General features: G+C 37.3%; 1 protein-coding gene across 3 annotated transcripts in view; it reads left to right on the forward strand.

Moving 5' to 3' along the window:
- Positions 1–20,712, forward strand: part of HEATR5A (HEAT repeat containing 5A) — a 73,244-nt gene that overhangs the window by 28,525 nt on the left and 24,007 nt on the right. For 2 of the 3 annotated variants that reach the window (XM_086750053.1, XM_086750054.1), the window contains exons 12-23: positions 1,111–1,222; positions 3,643–3,795; positions 5,160–5,259; positions 5,980–6,089; positions 10,231–10,394; positions 10,512–10,687; positions 12,139–12,244; positions 13,036–13,226; positions 13,672–13,831; positions 14,909–15,098; positions 15,671–15,840; positions 20,114–20,140. In XM_086750053.1, the coding sequence (XP_086606179.1) occupies positions 1,111–1,222; positions 3,643–3,795; positions 5,160–5,259; positions 5,980–6,089; positions 10,231–10,394; positions 10,512–10,687; positions 12,139–12,244; positions 13,036–13,226; positions 13,672–13,831; positions 14,909–15,098; positions 15,671–15,840; positions 20,114–20,140 (1,659 nt within the window). The remainder of the gene's footprint in view (positions 1–1,110; positions 1,223–3,642; positions 3,796–5,159; positions 5,260–5,979; positions 6,090–10,230; positions 10,395–10,511; positions 10,688–12,138; positions 12,245–13,035; positions 13,227–13,671; positions 13,832–14,908; positions 15,099–15,670; positions 15,841–20,113; positions 20,141–20,712) is intronic. The other variant, XM_086750055.1, reaches the window with a different exon arrangement.

The following is a 20,712-nucleotide window of genomic DNA, read 5'->3' on the forward strand; positions in this document are numbered from 1 at the left end:
TGTTTTAATTTTAGAGTCAAAGATTTTAAATTTATCAAGAATCTGTCAAAATAAATGTTTTCATTTGCAGACATCTGATAGCATTATGTAATTGGAGAAATTAATATTTTCAGACTTAATGTTTCATTAATTTTTGGAAGCATACAAATTTCAGACTTTCATGTGCAAACTTTCATGAAGCTTTACAATTTTTCAAATAAATTATAGAAGGATGCTGTCTATACTGGCCAAATAAATTACAGTGTGCAAAAAAAACTATAGAAGAAAACTGGCTATACTGAGGTTTTTTATTATATTCTTGATAATGACACTTCATACTTATAATACTAATGTACAAGCAGTTTGTCTTCGCAACCAGACATAAGGCAAGATATAAGAAATACTTTTTTTTGGTATATGTGAAACATAATTGAAGCAAACTATTTGCAACTTTTTGAAGTTGTAGCCATATTGTGGTAATTGTCCATGGACACACTGTCTGTTCCTCCGTGTAAATTCTAGGTAGCTTGGACTTTGGTAACAAGCACAGATTGTCACCTTGCATTTAGTATATAATAGCAGGCACATGTAATTATTGTGGAGAAGCTAAAATAGGATTAATTCTAACCATACCATACCATTCGAACTTGTTTGTTTAGTTATACCATTTGTTGATTGAAAACTGTAAGAGTGAATGATAGAACTTACTCTAAAACAGGGATAAAAAGATCGTTACCCCTTTCACCACTTCTTCTGAGCTCTAATTTTTATGTCTCATGATATCCTTTTTCTACATAGTGGCATAAACAGAATATCAGAATGCTTTTATCCTTGCCACACATATTCCTGTGAGAATTATCAGCTCTCATTTTACTGCTGATAAAAGAAGGGGACAAAGCAGCAAAGTAACTTACCTAATACCCCAGAGGAGCTGTTGAAGCCATCCCAGACTAGTACTGAAGTTGATCATTGCAACTTCATGAGCCTGAGTTTCTTGATACAGTGTGAGAAGATGATGGCATTCTATTTGGGGACACTGAAATAGGATTAAGTATCACAGCAAATAGTATTGAAAAATCATTTGTTAGTTACTAAGATGCTCATGCTCTGTTTTTCTTTTTAACTTTGAAGGTAATCATGACAGTAGCAGAGGATTTGTTGTGTTCTGCCTCTCAGAACAGTCGCCTTTCACTGCAGCGAACACAGGCTGGATGGCTGTTGATAGCAGCCCTCATGACGTTAGGTAGTAGCTTTCTGCAATTTTTCTTAAACTCATTTAAGCTATTCTGTGTTCTTTCTCTGACTTTAGTTCTTTTGATGTTTCATTTAATTTGGCACTGCAAAATAATTCTTAAAAAACAATGTAAATAGGAATCTTTAGAAAAAAATTCTAAAATAAAAGTATCATTTCCCAGATTTGCTATTAGTTCACTGGGAGCAATGTCTGAAAAATGGTCGGGTGGGACTGCTATTATTTAAATGTAGAAGATAAATTTCCAAGTCAATCTAACCAAATGTCTTTGTGTTCATGAGGAATTACACTGATATTTTTTGAGATCTATCCCAGAACAAAATGAGGTAATAATTTGCATTTCCCTCTTGTCAGGCATTTGAATCATAGAATGGTTAGAGTTGGAAAGGACTTTAAAGGTCATCTAGTCCAACCCCCCTGCAAGGAGCAGGGACATCCCCAACTAGATCAGGTTGCTCAGAGCCTCATCCAGCCTGGCCTTAAACATTTCCAGGGATGGGGCATCCACCACCTCTCTGGGCAACCTGATCCAGTGCTCTACAACCCTCATTGCAAAAAAATATTTTCCTAATATCCAATCTAAATCTACCTCCCTCTATTTTAAAACCATTACCTCTCGTCCTATCACAACCGGCCCTACTGAACAGCCTCTCCCCATCTTTCTTGTAGGCCCCCTTGAGGTACTGGAAGACCACTATAAGGTCTCCCTGGAGCCTTCTCTTCTCCAGGCTGAACAGCACCAACTCTCTCAGCCTGTCCTCATAGGAAAGGTGCTCCAGCCCTCTGATCATCTTCATGGCCCTCCTCTGGACCCTCTCCAACTGGTCCATGTCCTTCTTATGTTGGGGGCTCCAGAACTGGAAGCAGTACTCCAGGTGGGGTCTCACCAGGGCAGAGTGGAGGGGGAGAATCACCTCCCTCGACCTGCTGGCCACGCTCCTCTTGATGCAGCCCAGGATGTGGTTGGCCTTCTGGGCCGCAAGGGCGCATTGCCGGCTTATGTTGAGCTTCTCGTCCACCAGCACTCCCAAGTCCTTCTCCTCAGGGCTGCTTTCAATCCATTCCCCGCCCAGCCTGTATTTGTGCCTGGGATTGCCATGACCCAGGTGCAGGACCTTGCACTTGGCCTGGTTGAACTTCATGAGGTTGGCACGGGCCCACCTCTCCAGCCTGTCAAGGTCCCTCTGGATGGCATCCCTCCCTTCCAGCGTGTCAACGGCACCACACAGCTTGGTGTCATCAGCGAACTTGCTGAGGGTGCAGTCTATCCCACTGTCCATGTCGCCGACGAAGATGTTGAACAGGGCCGGGCCCAGCACGGACCCCTGAGGGACGCCACTCGTGACCGGTCTCCACATGGACATTGAGCCATTGACCACCACTCTCTGAGTGCGGCCATCCAGCCAACTCCTTATTCACCGCGTGGTCCGTCCATCAAACCCGTGTCTCTAGTTTAGAGAGAAGGATGTTGTCCGGGACAGTATCAAAAGCTTTGCACAAGTCCAGGTAGATGATATCTGTTGCTCGTCCCTTGTCCACCGATGCTGTCACCCCGTCATAGAAGGCCACCAAATTAGTCAGGCATGATCTGCCCTTGGTGAAGCCATGTTGGCTGTCACCAACCACCTCCTTGCCCTCCATGTGCCTTAGCATGGTTTCCAGGAGAATCTGCTCCATGACCTTGCCAGGCACAGAGGTGAGGCTGACCAGCCTGTAGTTGCCCGGGTCCTCCTTGTTCCCCTTTTTAAAAATGGGGGTTGTGTTCCCTCTCTTCCATTCGTCGGGGACCTCACCAGACCACCACGACTTCTCAAATACAATGGCCAATGGCTTGGCAACTTCGTCCGCCAGTTCCCTCAGGACCAGTGGATGGATCTCATCATTTCATTTGAAATCTTACAGAACTTTCTGATATTTATTAGTGGTCAGATTATTGATTGTGATCACTAAATTGCTCATGAATAATGTATTTTTTCTCTTTTGTTTGTATTTTTAAGGCACCTTACTAGCTGAAAACATGAATTTCTGCCCAACAGCTCCCGGTTTTTTCTTAGATTAGGGAAAACACACCTTGTACATTAACCTATAACAAATGTTTGCTTTTCTGAACATTACTGTTTCTTATTACATGTCTTTTATGCTAGTGATCCACAGAGTCTGTACTTAGTAAAACAGAGATTATAGTTGGCTTGGTGACGTACTTGTAACCGTGTCAGTGGGTATATAGTTACATATTAAAATAAAGTACTAAGACAGTAAACGTTTGAGAAATGATATATGAGACAACTAGGAAAGTAGCATAAAATTTTGTTCACAACTGTAATTGTTTTGTGAACATCGATAAAATAATTGAAGAGAATATTTAATTTTGTTAATCCTTACCTTGGTGTGACAACTGTAAATACTTACAGGTCCTGCAGTTGTCCAACACCATCTGCCACGAGTGCTGTTACTGTGGAAGTACATCTTTCCATCATCTCCTAAAGACCTAGAAACAGAGAAGAAACGAGGAGATTCATTTACTTGGCAAGTAACGCTGGAAGGTCGTGCTGGTGCTCTCTGTGGTAAGTGGGATTTACTGTGTATTCTCTGCATATTTATAGTTCGGCTGTTTTTTTGTTTTTCCTTCTGAAAGAAGCACACAACTTCATATTAATTTTTTTTTTTTCCCCCTAGGGGTAAAGGATGTATTCACTTTTTAACATGCATGCTTGTGTATATATATTTACCTATGTATCTATATACATGTGTTTCATCTTTTTAAAAAACAAACAAGGAAGCAATCCAAGAGGATTTTTCCTCTTGTTCTTCTGATCAGTTGATTTCCGAGCAGTAAATGATATCAAGAAGGTTGCTTCTTTCCTCTTCTCTTGTTTTATATACATATCACAGTAATAAAGGAGGACCTAAACCAGAGTATGTTCTCTTCTTTATACAGCCTATTGTCTTTGGTAAATAGAAGTTCTGTTTCCTAATAGCTGACTCACTGTAAAATAGAATTGGTGAGTCAGTCAAACACATTTGTGAGAGTGGGAAGACTCAGATGAAAATTACAGTAAGGAAGTTATAATTCTCAGCCAGTAGAGTACTATGTATTTGGCTGCTGTCTGGTAGGTTGCAATTTTTTACCATGAAATATTGTGAATTTGGGTTTCCAAGAGATGACTCCAGTGATCTTTAAATACTTAATGTGTTTCAGTCATGTATTCTAGAGTACTAAAGGGTCCTTTGCATTGCAGACATGTGAACCCTATTACAGTGATGACCCCTTTCTCACAGTATTAAAATCTATCAGAAAGTGTGGAGTTTAATAGTAGTTTCATTTTAGAAGTAATCTAAACAACTAGCTTTTAAATATTTACTTTTACTTTTGGAAAAACATCTTTAATACTGTATTTTCTCTAGATGCTTTCTGAACTACTAACTCAAGTTTAAGTTTCCATAAATAATGAAAAATACTTGTGTACATATAAATTGTTTCTTAAAGTACTCTTAAAGTACAGGAATTAAGCTAAATTTAAGTAGAAAACCAGCAAAGTAAGCAGTAGATCATCTGATCGTAATCCTCCTCCTGTTTTCTTCTTTATTATTATTATTATCATGGAATTATCGTGAAGTTGACTTACATCCCATAGCTCAATTCATAACAAAAAGCCAAAAATGCTTGCATTTATATATGCAATTAAAAGTCAGGGTATGAACGTCCAAGCTGAGACACCAAAACATGCATCTGAAAATATGACTTTTTTCATTTGGGATTTTTGTCAGTTTCTTAAATTATTGGTCAAAATAATTGAATTTTTTTTTTTGCATACTGCTTCTACTTTTAAATTATTAGTGAGGTAATAACATGATTACTTCACTAATGTGATTTTTTTTCTTCTAGATATCTCACACTAAGTAAGTTAAAATCCAATTCCTTTTCTAGCTGTCAAAAGCTTTGTATCCCACTGTGCTGGTCTTCTTACGGATGAAGTTGTTCAGAGACTTCTTCCTCCACTCCCAAGTGCTGTTGATTTATTGACACAGTAAGTGTGTGTATCAGACTGTTAAAGGAGATTCTGGTTTGGAAAAGCTATGGAGTAATCTTGTTGTATTTTATTTAGTGCACTTTCTAAAGAACTTTATTTTCAAAGTACAAAAATTAGAATATAGAATTCAGCGGTATAGCTGAAGACTTGAGCTGACATAATGTGTCTTGCAGATTCCAGTATCATGTGAAAAAGCTAGGGAAGAAATTATTGTATACTTCAGTGTTTTATTCTACTTTTTTTAGTCAAACATACAGATTCATCCTTAAGCATGATCATTTTTTATAAAATAAAAACAAAGTTCAAGAATACTCTCAGGCATTTTTTTATATTTAGATTCAGAGCTAAGCTGGAAAAGGGTTATATAATTTTTAAATTTTTACCTTCAGAATATGTAGTGATTTAATATATTTGGAGTCTAAATTCAAATTTACAGAGACGTATCCACAAAAAAGTGTAATAAATATAGGTACAATGAAAAGCAATAGAAAGCCTTATTTATTTCTCTGGTATTAAATAAAAGTAATGACTGGGAATCGAGAACAGAGAAGTTCTATCAGAACATGTGAAATAAATTATTTTGCTTCTACTGTTGGAAATGCAAATCGAAACTGTACTTACGTACAGATTTTTAAAGTATTCAGTAGAGTGATACCAATGAAACTAGAGTGTTGCATAATGTCTTTAACAGCTCTGATGTGCTTTTTATGTTTTAAGGCTTTCTTCAATATGTAAATCATATGGAAATTCTTTAAAAACATCGTCAACGGTTTACAGACATAAACTTTATGAATTACTAGCAGTATTGCCTCCAAAGACCTATGAAGGTACGTATTTCCTTAAAGAGACAGATCTGTTAAAAATACCATGGGCTTATTTTGTATTTAACGTATATTCAGCTAGCAAGGAGTATTTCCACCTCTTCTAATAAACAAATTTTATTCCCTCTGTTTAAATTGTAGTGAAGTCACTACGGTTCTGAAAAGCTAATGTTCATGACCTTTTTTCCCCCTCCCCTGTTACAAATACAGACTTTTGTCCTGTTTTTAGTTGAAACTTGAAGGCAGACAACCTTGCAATATAAAACTACTTGAAGAAGTGACTTTGATGCCTGTTTTACTTTCCATTGAATCCTAAATCCAGAAGGGGTAATCTTAGCATAAACCAATTGAATATAGTCTATTAAAATAATTAAATTTAATTGCTTCAAGTAGACTTATATATTACAGATATATACATCTGATCCTATGCACATTGTGGATAAAAAAAATTTGTATTTAAAGACAAATTTAAAAAAAAATCTGAGGATAAGCTCGCTTTTCTGTAGCAGAACGTAACTAGTAGTATTTAAAATCTAATCCTCTAATTCAATAACTATGCACTGTATTTAGACAAGTCTAACAGTTCAGCTAAAACATTAAACACTAATATTAAATTGGCATGTGAATATAGTTTGCCTTAGAGTACTGTATGAAACGAAATAAGGAACCAGAGTGTTTGACAATTGTAAAAAGTAGTACAGGGTATTTCATCGGGACAGAGAGAATATGGGCCAGCCAGCCTCAGTGTCATGGAGGGAATCCTTACTCAATAATCCGCTCCATCTAGCGGTAACTACTGAGTGAGTCTTCATGAGGACAAATCCCTGACCTTTGCCTTAAAGCTGTTGTCACATTAGAACTCTGTATATAACACTTGAAGCATAGTGTATAATCTTAATTTGTGATTTAGACTTAAAAGACTGACAATGACACCTCCATCCCTTACAGCAAGTTATTTCTTTGAATCTGTTATTACAGGGGCAATATTTTACAGAATATGGATATTTGGGTGTGGGTTTTGGTAATTCTTAGTTTATTCAGGATTTTTGGTATGGTCTAAATATATTGAAAAATATACAATATTTTGCAGTGTGATGTATAAAGTCTGACTTGTGAAAGAGAATCCTAGCTGGGGATGCTGCAATCTAGAACCAATAAATAAAGGTTAAAAGGTTTTTTATAAATAAGTGGTCACCCTGCTGAAAGCTTTGTAAATAGCCTTAGAATCAAAACAGTAATTTGACAGATGTAGTCTCAGAGTTGTTCAGCTGTTTATAATACAGCAGTATGAGACTGGGGAAAGAACAGAAATGCCTATATTGCCAGAGCTTATTTTCAAGGTCTGTTAAATATTTTAACATGTAAGTATATATCATTTAGAAATGAAAAAAAAAAGCTTTTAAGATAAAGCTTCAAACAAATACCTTTCTTTCCATATTATTTCCAGTTTGACAGCTTCATGCAGAAACTGTGTCTTTGCAAATACTAGAATTTTTTGAAAATAATATTATTATGGAACCCAGGGTAGTTTTTTGATGTCTAATTTTAGTCATTATTACTAGGAGGATTAGTAGATGTACTCCTGTTTTGCACAGCCTAGCACGTTTTGTATCGCTCAGGTTGACACAGTGTGTGAGAAGCTTTCACCAGTTCATGGTTTCACTTCTTTTAATTTTCTTTGATCTGAGTGGTTAGTGAGAGGCTAGAAACATGCAAGTTTTTTCTTTTTGAGAAATTCAGTGATGGGGAAATACATAGTAGGAGTTGTAACTCAAGCTTTTAGTGTTTGCAAATAATGTGCAGAAGAAGAACAAAACAAAATACCCAGCAAAATTAACAGCTGAAAACAGATTCTTTATTCGTAGCTCCAAGCCTCTTTCTCAACTCAGACCTGTAGATTTCTGAGGCTGGAGATACTAGGACTTATTTAGGCTCTGCTTGGTCATTTCCTGCTCTCTTTCAGCCTCTCTGATGTTTCTCTTTCTGCTTTCCGTCATAAATAAAAATCAGTATCTGCTCAAACAGCAGAATTTTGAAGGCTTACTGTGAGTCTGCATGAGTAGTAGATGATTTTTTGCATTATTTCAGAAATGACAGATATGAGAAGAATGTACTGGGTTAACCTGAACACCAGTGAAAAATGTTTAGCATGTTCTAGGCGCTGTCTTCCATCATGTGTGAATAGTTAAGACTGCAATTTAGCTGATACAAAGTACGAGCTTGTTAAGCTGGGAAAAGCAGATTCTGTTTCTAAGATGGTTATTTATATTCTTGATAATTTTCATGTGTTATTAGTTTTGATGTGCTGATGTGCTCATGTTTTTGAAGCTAAAGCATTTATTTCCTGTAAGTTAATATGAAAATTTTCGTTATTACAATGTCCAATTTGATAATTTCACAGAAATAATTTCAGTAGTATAAATTTTGATTATTAGATTTGTTGATATTTTCTGTGGTCTGAAATTAATGTGTTTTGTCAGACAACTCATTAGGGTTCTTTTCATTCTTCAGCTTTTTGTGCTTGTTATGTTCCACTGTCTAAACCATAAAATTGAATACGAGCATTCACTTTTCTTTCTTAATAGGATGAGATGAATAGCTACAATGCTGGAACAGCATTCTGGCATTCTCGCTCAAAATTTAATATTATTTGACGTGTTAAGGATGGCAAGTGTTTGAGACTAAAATTAAATGTTGTTTTTAAAATTGCTGAGTATCTCCATTATATTTTATTTGAAAAGCTGTTTTCGCAGAAAGGGGATTTTTCAATTTTTTTAAATTATGTTCTGTAATAATTAATGAATGAACAGTTTCTTGTGGTTGGTTTTAATTATTGTGTTTTTAAAAAAGACTGAATTTTTGTCCTTTTCACAAACTATCTGTGCATCTTGGAATATATTTGATAGTAATAACCCTTTACATTTAAATTTGAGTTAAGCATTTTGGGAAAAATTACATACTTGTTAATTAGTCAGGGAGGCAGGCAAAGCAACAGAAGTCTGCAGGGGAGAGAGGCTGATGGGGACAGGAGCTTGGGGTGTAGAAGGGAAGATGTCAGCTTTCACAGAACGAGTTGAAGGTTCAGGAATGGTAAAATAGCTGATTGCAGGTACCAACTCCAGCTATACAAATGTTCTGCTTGTGCTCGTGAGGTGCTGACAACTGTGTTGTCCCACTTTTTGGAACTTCTTTGTGTTGAAAAAATTATAAGCGACTTTAGTGCAAATGGGTAATTTTGTGATCATCTAACAACAAAACTGAATGCTAATAACTGAATGTGGAGTTCCCCCCCCCTTAATGCTGTTATTTCCCAATTCATGAGGACTTGACTTTGCAATCTCAATGCTCCAGAGGTAAATTATTCTGTAATATTTGCATGAAGAGTGTGTATGTTCTTTAAGATCAGTTCTGTAGTGTCTTTCAACACAACTTACCAGATAAGCCAGACCTTTTTCGTCACATGTGGTTCAGCACTGGAAATGTTCTCTCACTGCAGGGACTCTTTTAATAATCTAAAATAGTCTGACTTGGAATGCCTGATGCTATTGTTTATGTATAATGCACAATCTTGTCTGAAATACTATGTACAAAAATATGTGAGTTTTAACTACCAGTGTAAATTATCATAATATAACCTCCAGTAAATTCGTCATGCTTTGCTTTTTGAGTGCAAACTCCTGAAATAGGGGAGTACATTCTGCAGCTTTTAGTTATTTATCAAACTCATGGATGTTTTAAATTACATCTGCTTGCCAAGTCCAAGTATTCCTGCATGGTTATGTAATACATTCCACAGCATTAATTTTCAGGACGCTTGTAGCAGAAATATGTCTGTGCTTGTAACTGCCTTTTTTTTTTAATTGTAAATGTAACTAATTTATTAAATTAGCAGTTGTATGGCATTATGCCTTCTGTAAAGGTAAAGGTTTCTGGTTTTCAGCTTCTAGATTGCTGTATGTGCTTAGTTTGCTTATCTTAGGTAGAACTCTGTTGTTTCCCCTGTGCTGACAGTGTTCTCCAATTAACTATTTGAAGGCTTAAGAAAAATGTTAGATGGAATTTGCTATTTCAGTATAAATATCTTGCTCCCAAGGTTGCTTGTGGCAAGTAAATAACCCCAAATTTTGAATATTTTTTTAATTTAAAGGAAGCTTCTGTGCTGTTCTAAAAGAGTTAGTGGCTGATGTGACTGTCCCAGATAGCCAGATCGATGCCTCTACGTTCTTGCTTCCACCCCTTTGTCATGAGAATGATCTCCTTTTACTTGGTCCCTTACTGCAAGAGACTGACCATCGATTTATTGAAGAGCAGGTACTTTTTGGACTCATATAATGGTGGCATTATATTTTTATACAGTTCTAGTTATTTGTATCAGTGCTGGTTTTGACTTGGCCAAAAATAGGGCTCTCACTTTTTCACTTCTTACAGCTCCTTTTAGGTAACAGCATAGCTGGCGGCAGCCTGGAGTATGACCCTTACTCAATTTATGAGACAGTTGCAAAAGGTGATTCAGTACCTAAACCACTACCTCCCGTATTGTCTGTTATCAGTGCAGCAACTCATCTTTTTGGAGTTATGTTTTCCCATGTAGCAGAATCTCACAGGTAAAGTAGTAACTGTAACTGTTGGGGAATTTGGGAGATGCTAAAAGATGGTCAAAGTGAGACTGAACACAAAAAAAAACAATTCTGAAAAAATAATGAATTGTGTAACTGGATTCTGTAAACCATCTGAGTAATATAATTCAGAATAACAAATTATTAGACTTTCTGTTTAAAGTTACTCACAAAGAAAAGGCACCTCCAGTAAGAGGTTACTGTCATTATAATAAAATCTGTTGATTTCAATAGCCAGATCACAATTGAAGTTATTTTAAGAGATACTACAGAATTATTATAGTGCTTAATACCTAATTACTAAATACCTTAGAACCAACAGGGACAAAAGAAGTAGGAAGCTGCAGTAAAGTTTAACCCTTATCCTGCCTCATTCTTTATAAAGAGCGGATGGGAAGAAACAACAGTGTGTGTCTTGATATAGTTCTGTCAAGGTACAGAAGAATCCCTTGAAAGGGATCACAGACTTCTCTTGGTTTTTCATTTGTATATGTATCTTCCTACAGCACACACAGCATTTTGGTTTGTTTCACATTTATAACCACACGGATTGCTGAGGCATGCAATTCCTCAAGATTTTTGCATGCTGTTGCTTATTCTGTGTGCTGCTGGTCATTTTCTTGAATGTAGCATTAGAGCAAATTAGTTATTTTTAAATTAAACAGCTTTATATTTTCAAAGCCAGCTGTAGTTAGACCTTGGATTGCGATCATTATAGGTGGTGATGGTTTTGTAATTTCTTGTGACGATAAGTGCTTAGCATGCAAGTCCTGAGTCTGAATGTCTTTACTGCTTAGAATGCTTGGGATCTAGTATAATCCCGCGGCAGCTGTTTGTATATGAGCATACCTGCCAACAAATATGGCACATGCTTTATGGTATGTTCTTCTGACTTGCATTTACTCTTTCTTATTCTGTCTGCTTTTTTTTTTTTTCTTTTTTTTTTTTTTTTTCTTTTCTGTTTGTCTGGGCTTTTTGCCCCTAATGTCACCAGGCTGCTGGTTGGTTTTCTTCACCTGTTTCTTAAGACCTGAACTAACAGCTGCAGATAACTACTTCCTTTTCTTTTTCCTTTCCCTCTCCTTTCTCAGTTGTAAGCCAAACTGCATCATTCCCATACACAATTCCTTTAAATGACATCTGTCTAATGTTACTTAGATGTAAGTGATTATCTGTGAATAGATACGTTATAAGGAAACAAAGACAAAAAGTTCAGATTCATAGAGTAATTACCTATTCTAATATGGAACATAAAAAAATTTTGTAGTAGACAGGGACGCCAGTTGAAGGAAAATGCTCAAGAGTTATGGTAACAGATTTGTTCCACCCCTGTTCCTATAATATATAGCCTTTGTTATGTGTTTTAAAATAAAATTTTAAAGCTTGTTTTGTTTCCCTATTTTTTTAATTCTGTAGTTGCTTTTCTGTTTTTGTTTAAGGCTCCAGGTGTTAGAACAGTTGTTGAATTCCATAAAGCAAACAAAAGGATCACGACAGCAAACAGTGCAACTAAATGTTGTGTCAGCCTTTTCTACTTCCTTAAAGGTAAATCTTCCCTCTCTCTCCATTGTTTCTCTCCGTTGTTTCTCTCTCTGTGTTACTAAAACATGGCATCTATTGGTTCAACTGTGTCTACACAGAAGTTCTTATTTTGGTTAACAGTCAAGTTGAAGATCAGTCCTGTTTTCTGTGATAATATATATATTTTGTGTTGCACTTTTTTCTTAAGTGCTGAAGAGTCACAGTTTGATTTTTGCCTTTTTTTAATACTAAAGGGTTAGGGAAATCCATTCTGGTACACTGTAGTATGCTATCATCCATACTAGTGTCATTCAAATAGGACTGAGATGGAAAAATTCTGTTGGTAACATTTCTGTCCTTATCACTGTCTCTCTCATATTTCTTAGTGTATAAATAAAAAGGTAATGATTTGTAAAATAAAGTAATCTCATAACTATCTCAATTTGCTGCTTTTCCTCTGTTCATGTGCAGTTTTCATTCTTCTCTTCTTAGGCTTTCTTCAAACTAAGGCAAATTGTTTTCGGAATAGGCAAGACCTTTCATTGCACAATAATTGTATTTGGGACGTATTTAATATGCAATCCAGACAACTGCTGTAGCTTTTTCTCATACGCATTTTTTTTTTTTTGAGTGGGATTCTTCCTTGTGTCATTATTCTGTTTTCACAGGTTTTCTTCCTGATACTATTTCCTGAATTTTATGCTAGTGTGTTGGGTTTTTTTGGGCTCTACTGCAATCTATCCATCACTGACAGAACAACACGTTTTAATTACTATACTGTCTTGCTATTTAATATATTTAATATCTATTTTTAGCACTTGGCTAACTGCAAAGGAAATTTAGGTCCAGAAGAAGTTAGAAGGTCTGCCCTGGCATTGGTAATGGGTGCCTTGGAAAGCAATAATCCACTCCTGAGATGTGCTGCTGCAGAGTGTTTGGCCAGATTAGCACAGGTAGTTTCTGACAGTGCCTTCACTGCTGGATTAGCACAAGTCAGTTTTGACAAGTAAGTTAAAAAAAAAAGCATGGTAAGTTACTGGTCCAGTTTATAAAAACACTTGAGAAATCTACCTGGCCTGTATTATGATAATAATTTTTAGAAGCTGATTTCCTTCATGAATTTGATGTCAGTTCAGAAATTAACAGGAAAAAGCACTGTTTGACTTCTGCATGTATTTCTTAGTTTTGCTGATCTTTGTCTAAGTAAATGTGTAGACTTTCAAATAAGTTAAATTGACTACTGTTCTAGCAACATCATTTAAGTATATCTAAAGTATTTTTTGTACTTTCAGATAAAAGATGATAAATGAACTTAGAATTTTTGCAATATAACAGTGTCAAATAAAATATTTTGCTGATTCTATGCTAGAAATTCCATTTGTAGATGTGATCATTAGATAGTGTCAGTCTTGGTGATTACACTAACAGCTTTCTTTCCTTATAATTAATAGGCTAAAATCTGCTAGGGATGTGGTATCAAGAACAGGTCATTCTTTGGCTCTGGGATGTCTGTATAGATACCTAGGAGGAATAGGTTCTACTCAGCACCTGAATGCATGTGTTGGAATCCTTTATACTTTATCTCAGGACAGTACTTCTCCTGATGTACAGGTATTTGTCACTTCCTAAAAATGTTATGTTACAAATAAACTGATTCTGGAGTATAAGTTTTTTTTCTTGTAAGAATAACACTTCACAGCCTCATAGGCGTACCTCACAGGTGATGGCTGGAGCAGCAAAGGCAATGAAAACCATAGCCCCTGCTTGAAATCCACCTTCCAAGGAAGAACTATGATGAGAAATGGAAGGTTCTTACCTAATGATAAGTGAGGCTGATAAGGCTAAGAGGTGCTGGCTGAAAAAAAATATTTGATGGTTTAGAAATTGATTAATTTCACATTCACCTATATCTTGACCTTGACTAGATAGTGTCTAGACTTTTTTGCTTGTGTCAGTTTTTCTCGGCTACGATATTTTCCTCACAGCATTTTTTTGTTGAAGTATTATGTAGTAAATAACAGGGATTTGCAACCTCAGTGCTGTAGAACTTGGTCAATATACTTCCTTGAATAAGGCAAGATGTTTTGAAGACTAATTCAAATTATTTCTCTGTGGCTACAAGTAGTATCTATCAGAGTAGCTTTAAGAGATATTGAGTATATTCCATGTAATTGTCTAAGTCTCAGTTCAAGAATTTTTTTAAGCTTTATCTACAATATCTTTACACAGAGATCAGTTATATGTTGACGTGAAACGGATGCGGCTATCAGAGCAAAGTAATTGAGAATAAAACAATATATTCCTTCAGCAGCTCTGTTGTATTTTTTCATAATTCTCTTGTTCTTGCACATGTAACTATAAGAAATTATCCAAAGAGTAGAATGTATTTCAGAAGTAGTAATCACTATTAAATTAATTTACTAATTTTTTTAGTTGACAATGACAAATTTAAAATGGTTCTTTCATTGCAGAACATAGATTTCCTTGTAAAATATTCAAAATGGCTTATTAAGCATTAGGTTCTTAAAATTTCTTTCTGTAAGCTCTCCATTTTCCCCTTTGGAACTTATAAGTGCAACTTTTATTACACTTAATTGCTGAATTTCATTTGAACTATCAAATTTTTTAAAAGATCTTATGTTTATTCTATCATATAGACATTACATGGCTGCTTCTTTTATTTTACAGGCATGGGCACTACACTCTCTGTCACTGATAGTAGATTTAGCTGGCCCCTTGTATCACGTGCACGTAGAACCTACCTTATCTCTTGTCCTCATGTTGTTGTTGACTGTGCCTCCTGCTTACGCTGAAGTTCACCAAAGCCTTGGTCGCTGTTTAAATGCACTTATCACCACGCTGGGCCCTGAGTTACAAGGTATGCAATATACAATAGTGTCAGCTTTGTTTGGTTTAGCAACAACATTGCTAAATATTGTTTGAATGTGCAATTCAAATTTTACCAACAAATCAAGTGCATGCCAAGTTTTTTAACTTGTTGTAAGAGAGTATTTCACAGGCCATGAGTTTATGCACTTGAGATGACATGACTGCTAGTTTTTCAAAAACAGTATCTCTCTTTGACACCTTTTTCTTTGTTTGAACTGGTTCTACAAGCCTTGCTTTGGGCTGAAAATTCTTACATTTAACATGAGAATAGAAGGTGTTCATATTTCAAGAGTTAGGAGTCAGTCTATGTCTCAGTTATGATGCAGACATTTAAAATTTGTATTTAAATCAACTTTTAAATATCTGGACACTGAAATTTCCAGAAAGAAATATGGCAATTACTCATTGATATCAGAGTATAACACAGATGTAGAAGTATTGTTCAAGAGGATGAGAGCTATGTGTGGCTTGGGAAAAATACAGGTTATTGTGTCTTGGGAAAAAAAAAAAAGTTGATGTTTTGAAAATAAAAACCGAAAACCTTTTTTCTTTCAAATATAGGCAGCAGTACTACAGTTTCAGCCTTAAGAACTTCCTGCCTCCTGGGCTGTGCAGTGATGCAGGATCATCCTGACTGCCTTGTTCAGGCTCAAGCCATCTCCTGCCTTCAGCAGCTTCACATGTTTGCTCCTCGACACGTCAACTTGTCTAGCCTTGTAAGCTGCCTCTGTGTGAGTATACATTTACTAGTCTGTATCTTTGTATTTTAAAACATTTTGTTCAAAAACACTTTAAAAATGTAGATGCTTCTTCAGCCAGAGAAACTGATCATTTTGTAGGGGTGAGATGTTTCATATCCTTCGACAGGCAAGTATTCTCTGTTTGTTCAGTTTTTTCCCCAGTTTCTGCTTCCCCTTTACAAGATGAGAACATTCTGTAGAAATCTTGGCCTTTCTGAACTGCTTGCAAGTGCGTTCTGCTGCTCTTATTAAGGCCAGTTGTCTGGCAGGATATACCATCCATTACAACTTTGTGCTGGATTTTTACCAGCTATTTTATGTTAGCCAGTTTTTTTTCCTCTGCTGCTTTTTATGTCTTAGGTGAAGGACTGATTAAAAAAACCTGTGTGTACTAATTACTGAGAATTGTTTTGTTTGGGTTTGGTTTTTCATGATGGCAAAAAAAATTGTAGATTTCTCTATTTTGTAATTTCTGTAGCACTAACGCTTCAGTGTACTGACTTCTTGGCAGTCAGTGTGAAAATTTCAGGCGCTTACATAAATAATAGTCAAACCAGGTCTTCAGGAAAAATAAACAAAACTCTCTTTCATCCCTGTTTGACAGAGGTGGAGTTTTTTTTTTTGTTTGTTTGCTGGGAGGTTTTTGTTTTGTTTTGTTTTGGTTTGGGTTTTTTGGTTTTTTGGTTTTTTGTTCCCCCCCCGCCCCCAAGCCTGTCTTCAAATAGCTGCTGTTCTGGAACACTTAGTTCTATGAAGAAAGCAAAAATAATTTCCTGGTAGTTATTAGCCTTGGTGGGTTTTCAGGGGCTATGTAGGGAGATTTGGGGGGATTCTGTGGGTTTGGTTTGGTTTGGTTTTGTTTTTAAATCAGACCATCTAGTTTCCCTGTAAATCAAAGAGAAACAAAAAACCATAGACAATAAAGTATGGCAGGGTTTTTTTGATCTCTCTTGTCTGTGTTAACACAGTTCTTATTCAAGTCTTCCCCTAGGTAGCACTTGTATATCGATAGTAACCATATATTGATTTTGTATAAAGCTTAGATTCTTTCAATTTATCTCTGTTCAGTTTGACTAGAAACATGATTGTAGGAGCCAGAAAAATTGAAGGAGAAGCTGTTTCAGCTGCATATTGTGTTAGGCATGGGTACGCTAGCTGCAGAACTGGAACTTATCTGAAGTGTTCTTTCTTTTAACATATACCAGCTATGATTTTCTCTTCCTCTTTCGTTCTTACATTGATAAAATCACAACAAATCATATAAGTCACTCTGTTGCTCAGAGGATGTATTAGCATTTGAGATCATATGTAAGTCCATGTACAGTCTGCTTCCATGTACAATATGATCTCTCTAACTAATAGCAAGTACCTAATAATAAAGAGGATGTTGTGATAAAGTCGTCTATATGGTATTACATATTTTATTTGTTTTTACAAATTGCCTCAAAGTTCTTAATACAATACTTTATTAATTTTATAATATTAAATTACTCAGTTAAGAAGTAGCATGGTTCATAGCTTCAGTGTCTGCATCTGTACACATGTGTGTGTGCCCCTCTATCCCAGAACTGATTGTGAGCTTCAGGGGGGAGGAGTTCAGCAAAGTCAATGGCCTTACATGGATGAACTGGTTACAGAACTACAGCCAATGCTGCTGATACTGACAATTCGGTTAACATCAATGCATCTCTCAAGGCTGTCATAAACAAAAAAGGCCTGAGTGTGTGCTTTGCAGGTCTGTGAGAAGATCACTGCACAAGCAAACTTCTGCATTTGTAAAACTCACCACCCATCCATGTAGTTTCCACCCACTATATCACCATCTTGCTAGGGAAGCAGAATAAGCTATTGGACTGGACCTGAAATCTGCTCTTGACTCTGTTGTTGACTTGCAAGGTGACCCTCAGCAAGTCATTGTCCATAAGTTTAAATTGTAGAGCAGGTAGGTGTCGTAGTTCAGCCCCGATCAGGACCAGACTACGCAGTCTCTCTCTCGCTCCCCCCACCCTCCGAGAGAACAGGGGGAGATGATATAAGAAAAACAGCTCAAGGTTTGAGATAAGGACGGGGAGAAATCCTTAAAGTTACCGTCACAGGCAAAACAGACTCGACTTGGGGAAAACTATTCATTTATTTCTAAAATTAGCAGGAGAATGAGACAGAGAACAAGATAACCTCCCCCCACCCCTCCCTCTTCCCGGGCTTAACATTATCTCTACTACCTTCCCCTCCCGAGCGGCACGGGGGGGAAAAGGGAATGGGGGTCACGGTCAGTTCATCACGCGTTGTTTTACGCCACTGTATCATCGTCGGGGGAAGAACTCCTCGCGTTCCTCCTCTGCTCCTTTGTGGGGTCCCTCCCACGGGCCACAGTCCTTCATGAAACTGCTCCGGCGTGGGTCATCTCTTCCACGGGGTGCAGTCCCTCTAGAACAGCTGTCCCAGCGGGCCCTCCACGGGCCACAGCCTCCTTCAGGCCTCCACCTGCTCCGGCGTGGGGTCCTCCACGGGCTGCAGGTGGATCTCTGCTCCTCCATGGACCTCCATGGGCTGCAGGGGGACAACCTGCTCCACCATGGTCGTCACCACGAGTTGCAGAGGAATCTTGGCCAGAAGCCGTATTACTCCTCCCCCTCCTTCTTCACTGACCTTGGCGTCTGCAGCCATTCCTCACAACAGGCTGGCAGACGCCTCTCAGGATCCTTTTTACATCTTATTCACTTCTCATCTCCTCTCCACTTCTTGCAGCCGGGCCGGGCCGAGTTGGGCCCAGTCGGCTGCCCGGCAAGAGGCCAGAGGGTGAGGCCTGCAAGGCCCATGAGGCTCGCGCCTCCCCCTCTCTGCCCCCCGCTCAGCTGCTTCACATCTTCTCCTCCTTTTTTTCCTGTTTTCCCCAACTTAAATACGTTATCGCAGAGGCGTTATCACGGGACATTCTGCTACCAATTGGCTTGGCCTTGGCCAGCAGCGGGTCCGCCCTAGGCCCGGCCGAGTCCACTGAGCAAAGGGGAGCGACTTCTAGCAGTTTCCTACAGAAGCTACCACCTTAGGCCCCCCCTCACTAACAAAACCAGAACAGTAGGGAACAAGGTGTGAATGTCCTCCTTTGCAACACGCTTTGAAATCTTCAGGGGAAGTGGAGTATGAAGGCTGGGTGCTAGATACTGTAAATATTCACCACTGCATTCTTTATTTAAGGCAAAAAAACAGGAGAGGTAAAGAATCTGTAGTTAGATAAGTGATCTTTTCCTCTTCTGTCCGTAGAAACATGAATTCTCACTCATAAAATCTTGAAAACAAATGTGAAGAAAAAAATATTTTTTAAAAGTAATATTTAAAGCAACTCCCCTCTCCATCCTTTTTCCCCAGAGTTCCTGGAAAATTTCTGTATCTTCAGACTTGCCTTTTTAAAAATCTAAAACACAGACATTCTCTTTTTTTTTTTTTTTTTTTTTTTTTCCTTTTTTTCCCCCTTTTTAAAATGTTTCCTTGTTTCTCTCCCCTTCCCTCCTCCACGTGTCTTCCCACCGCATAGAGCATGAGATGGTTCAGGTCCCCGAAGTATTCAGACCATTCAGTTTGTGACTGTGCTAGCACTAACAAAACATGACTCGGGCAATGGATGCACAGCTTCACTGGCTCAGTTTTGTTTGTTTGTTTTTTCTGAGTTTTTTTGTTGGTTTGTTTGTTTTTTTTTTTAATTAGGTACATGTGCCTATCATTATCTAGCTTTCCCTTCTTCAGCTTCTGAAGGTATTCCTTGTTTGTCAATTGGATCTTTTTTCATGGAGCTTTGCGTGTAAGACTGTAATGCTTATCCTGTCAGTAAAATTCCTGGCTCCAGCAGAATAGAAATCATATGCTTTTAATCATGTCTAACATTAGCTCTAAAACTAACTTCTGTGATCACAGATTTTTAAAGAGCTTATCTGTGTAAGCTTATGATGTAGGGAACACCAATTTTCATCTGCAAGACATTAAAGATAGATGTTTTGAAACACAAGAAGTACACAATGTCAATAACTATGCTGTGCTGTTGTCTTGGTTCTGTTTAAGTACGAATTTTAGGGGCAGCTGGCTTGCAATTTAAGTGCATTCAACATTAATATAAATTAAATGAACTAAGCAAGTTCGGATCTTGGTATGTTTGAGATAATATTCTGAATTTTAATTTATGCTGAATTTACATGGTCTCCTTGTGTGGTTGGTATCACTGTGATATTTTGGTTTTGTCATGACTGGTCTGTCATTTGTTTTTGTGCAGGAAATCTTGTTGGATAATTCTGTGTTGGTAGGTCCTTGTGCCTTGTTAATCCTAAACTTTTGCAGTTTGCAGTGGTGTTTATTTCATCTTTTATCTTTTCCTTTTAACCATTTTAATGTAATTCCTTTTAGCATGTCAAGTGACATTTGATTGTCATCCTAACCAGGCCCTTCCTAACTTCCTGCAGATTGGCAGACATACATTTCATTTATGTGTTTAGTGAGGCATAATTTTGTTTTTAACATGTTTAGCGCAGAAAGAGAACTGTTTGTTCATTTAAGTTTGTATGTGATGCTTGCATTTTGTGTCTGTTATTTAGTCCTGTCCCCTGCTTAGAATGTGTGAGAATGAGAGAGATTAAAAATATGCATCTTGCATTATTCCATAGCCTGAATTGGATCCTCTGGTTTTTCCCTATTAAAAATGAGCACGCAGTTTATGCATGTCCAACTTGACAGTAGAATGTGTAGCCTGCTTGCATAAATGTTGCATTAAAAGCTTCACTTGTTTTTAAAGTGTCAATTAAAGTGTCTTGCAGATATATTAATGCAGTCAGATTTCTTTTGTTTTAGAAGAATTATGCGGCGTCTATCTTTGTG

The sequence above is a fragment of the Chlamydotis macqueenii genome, chromosome 5 (genome assembly GCF_036417535.1).
Source record: "Chlamydotis macqueenii isolate bChlMac1 chromosome 5, bChlMac1.mat, whole genome shotgun sequence".
NCBI classification, from domain to species: Eukaryota; Metazoa; Chordata; class Aves; order Otidiformes; family Otididae; genus Chlamydotis; species Chlamydotis macqueenii.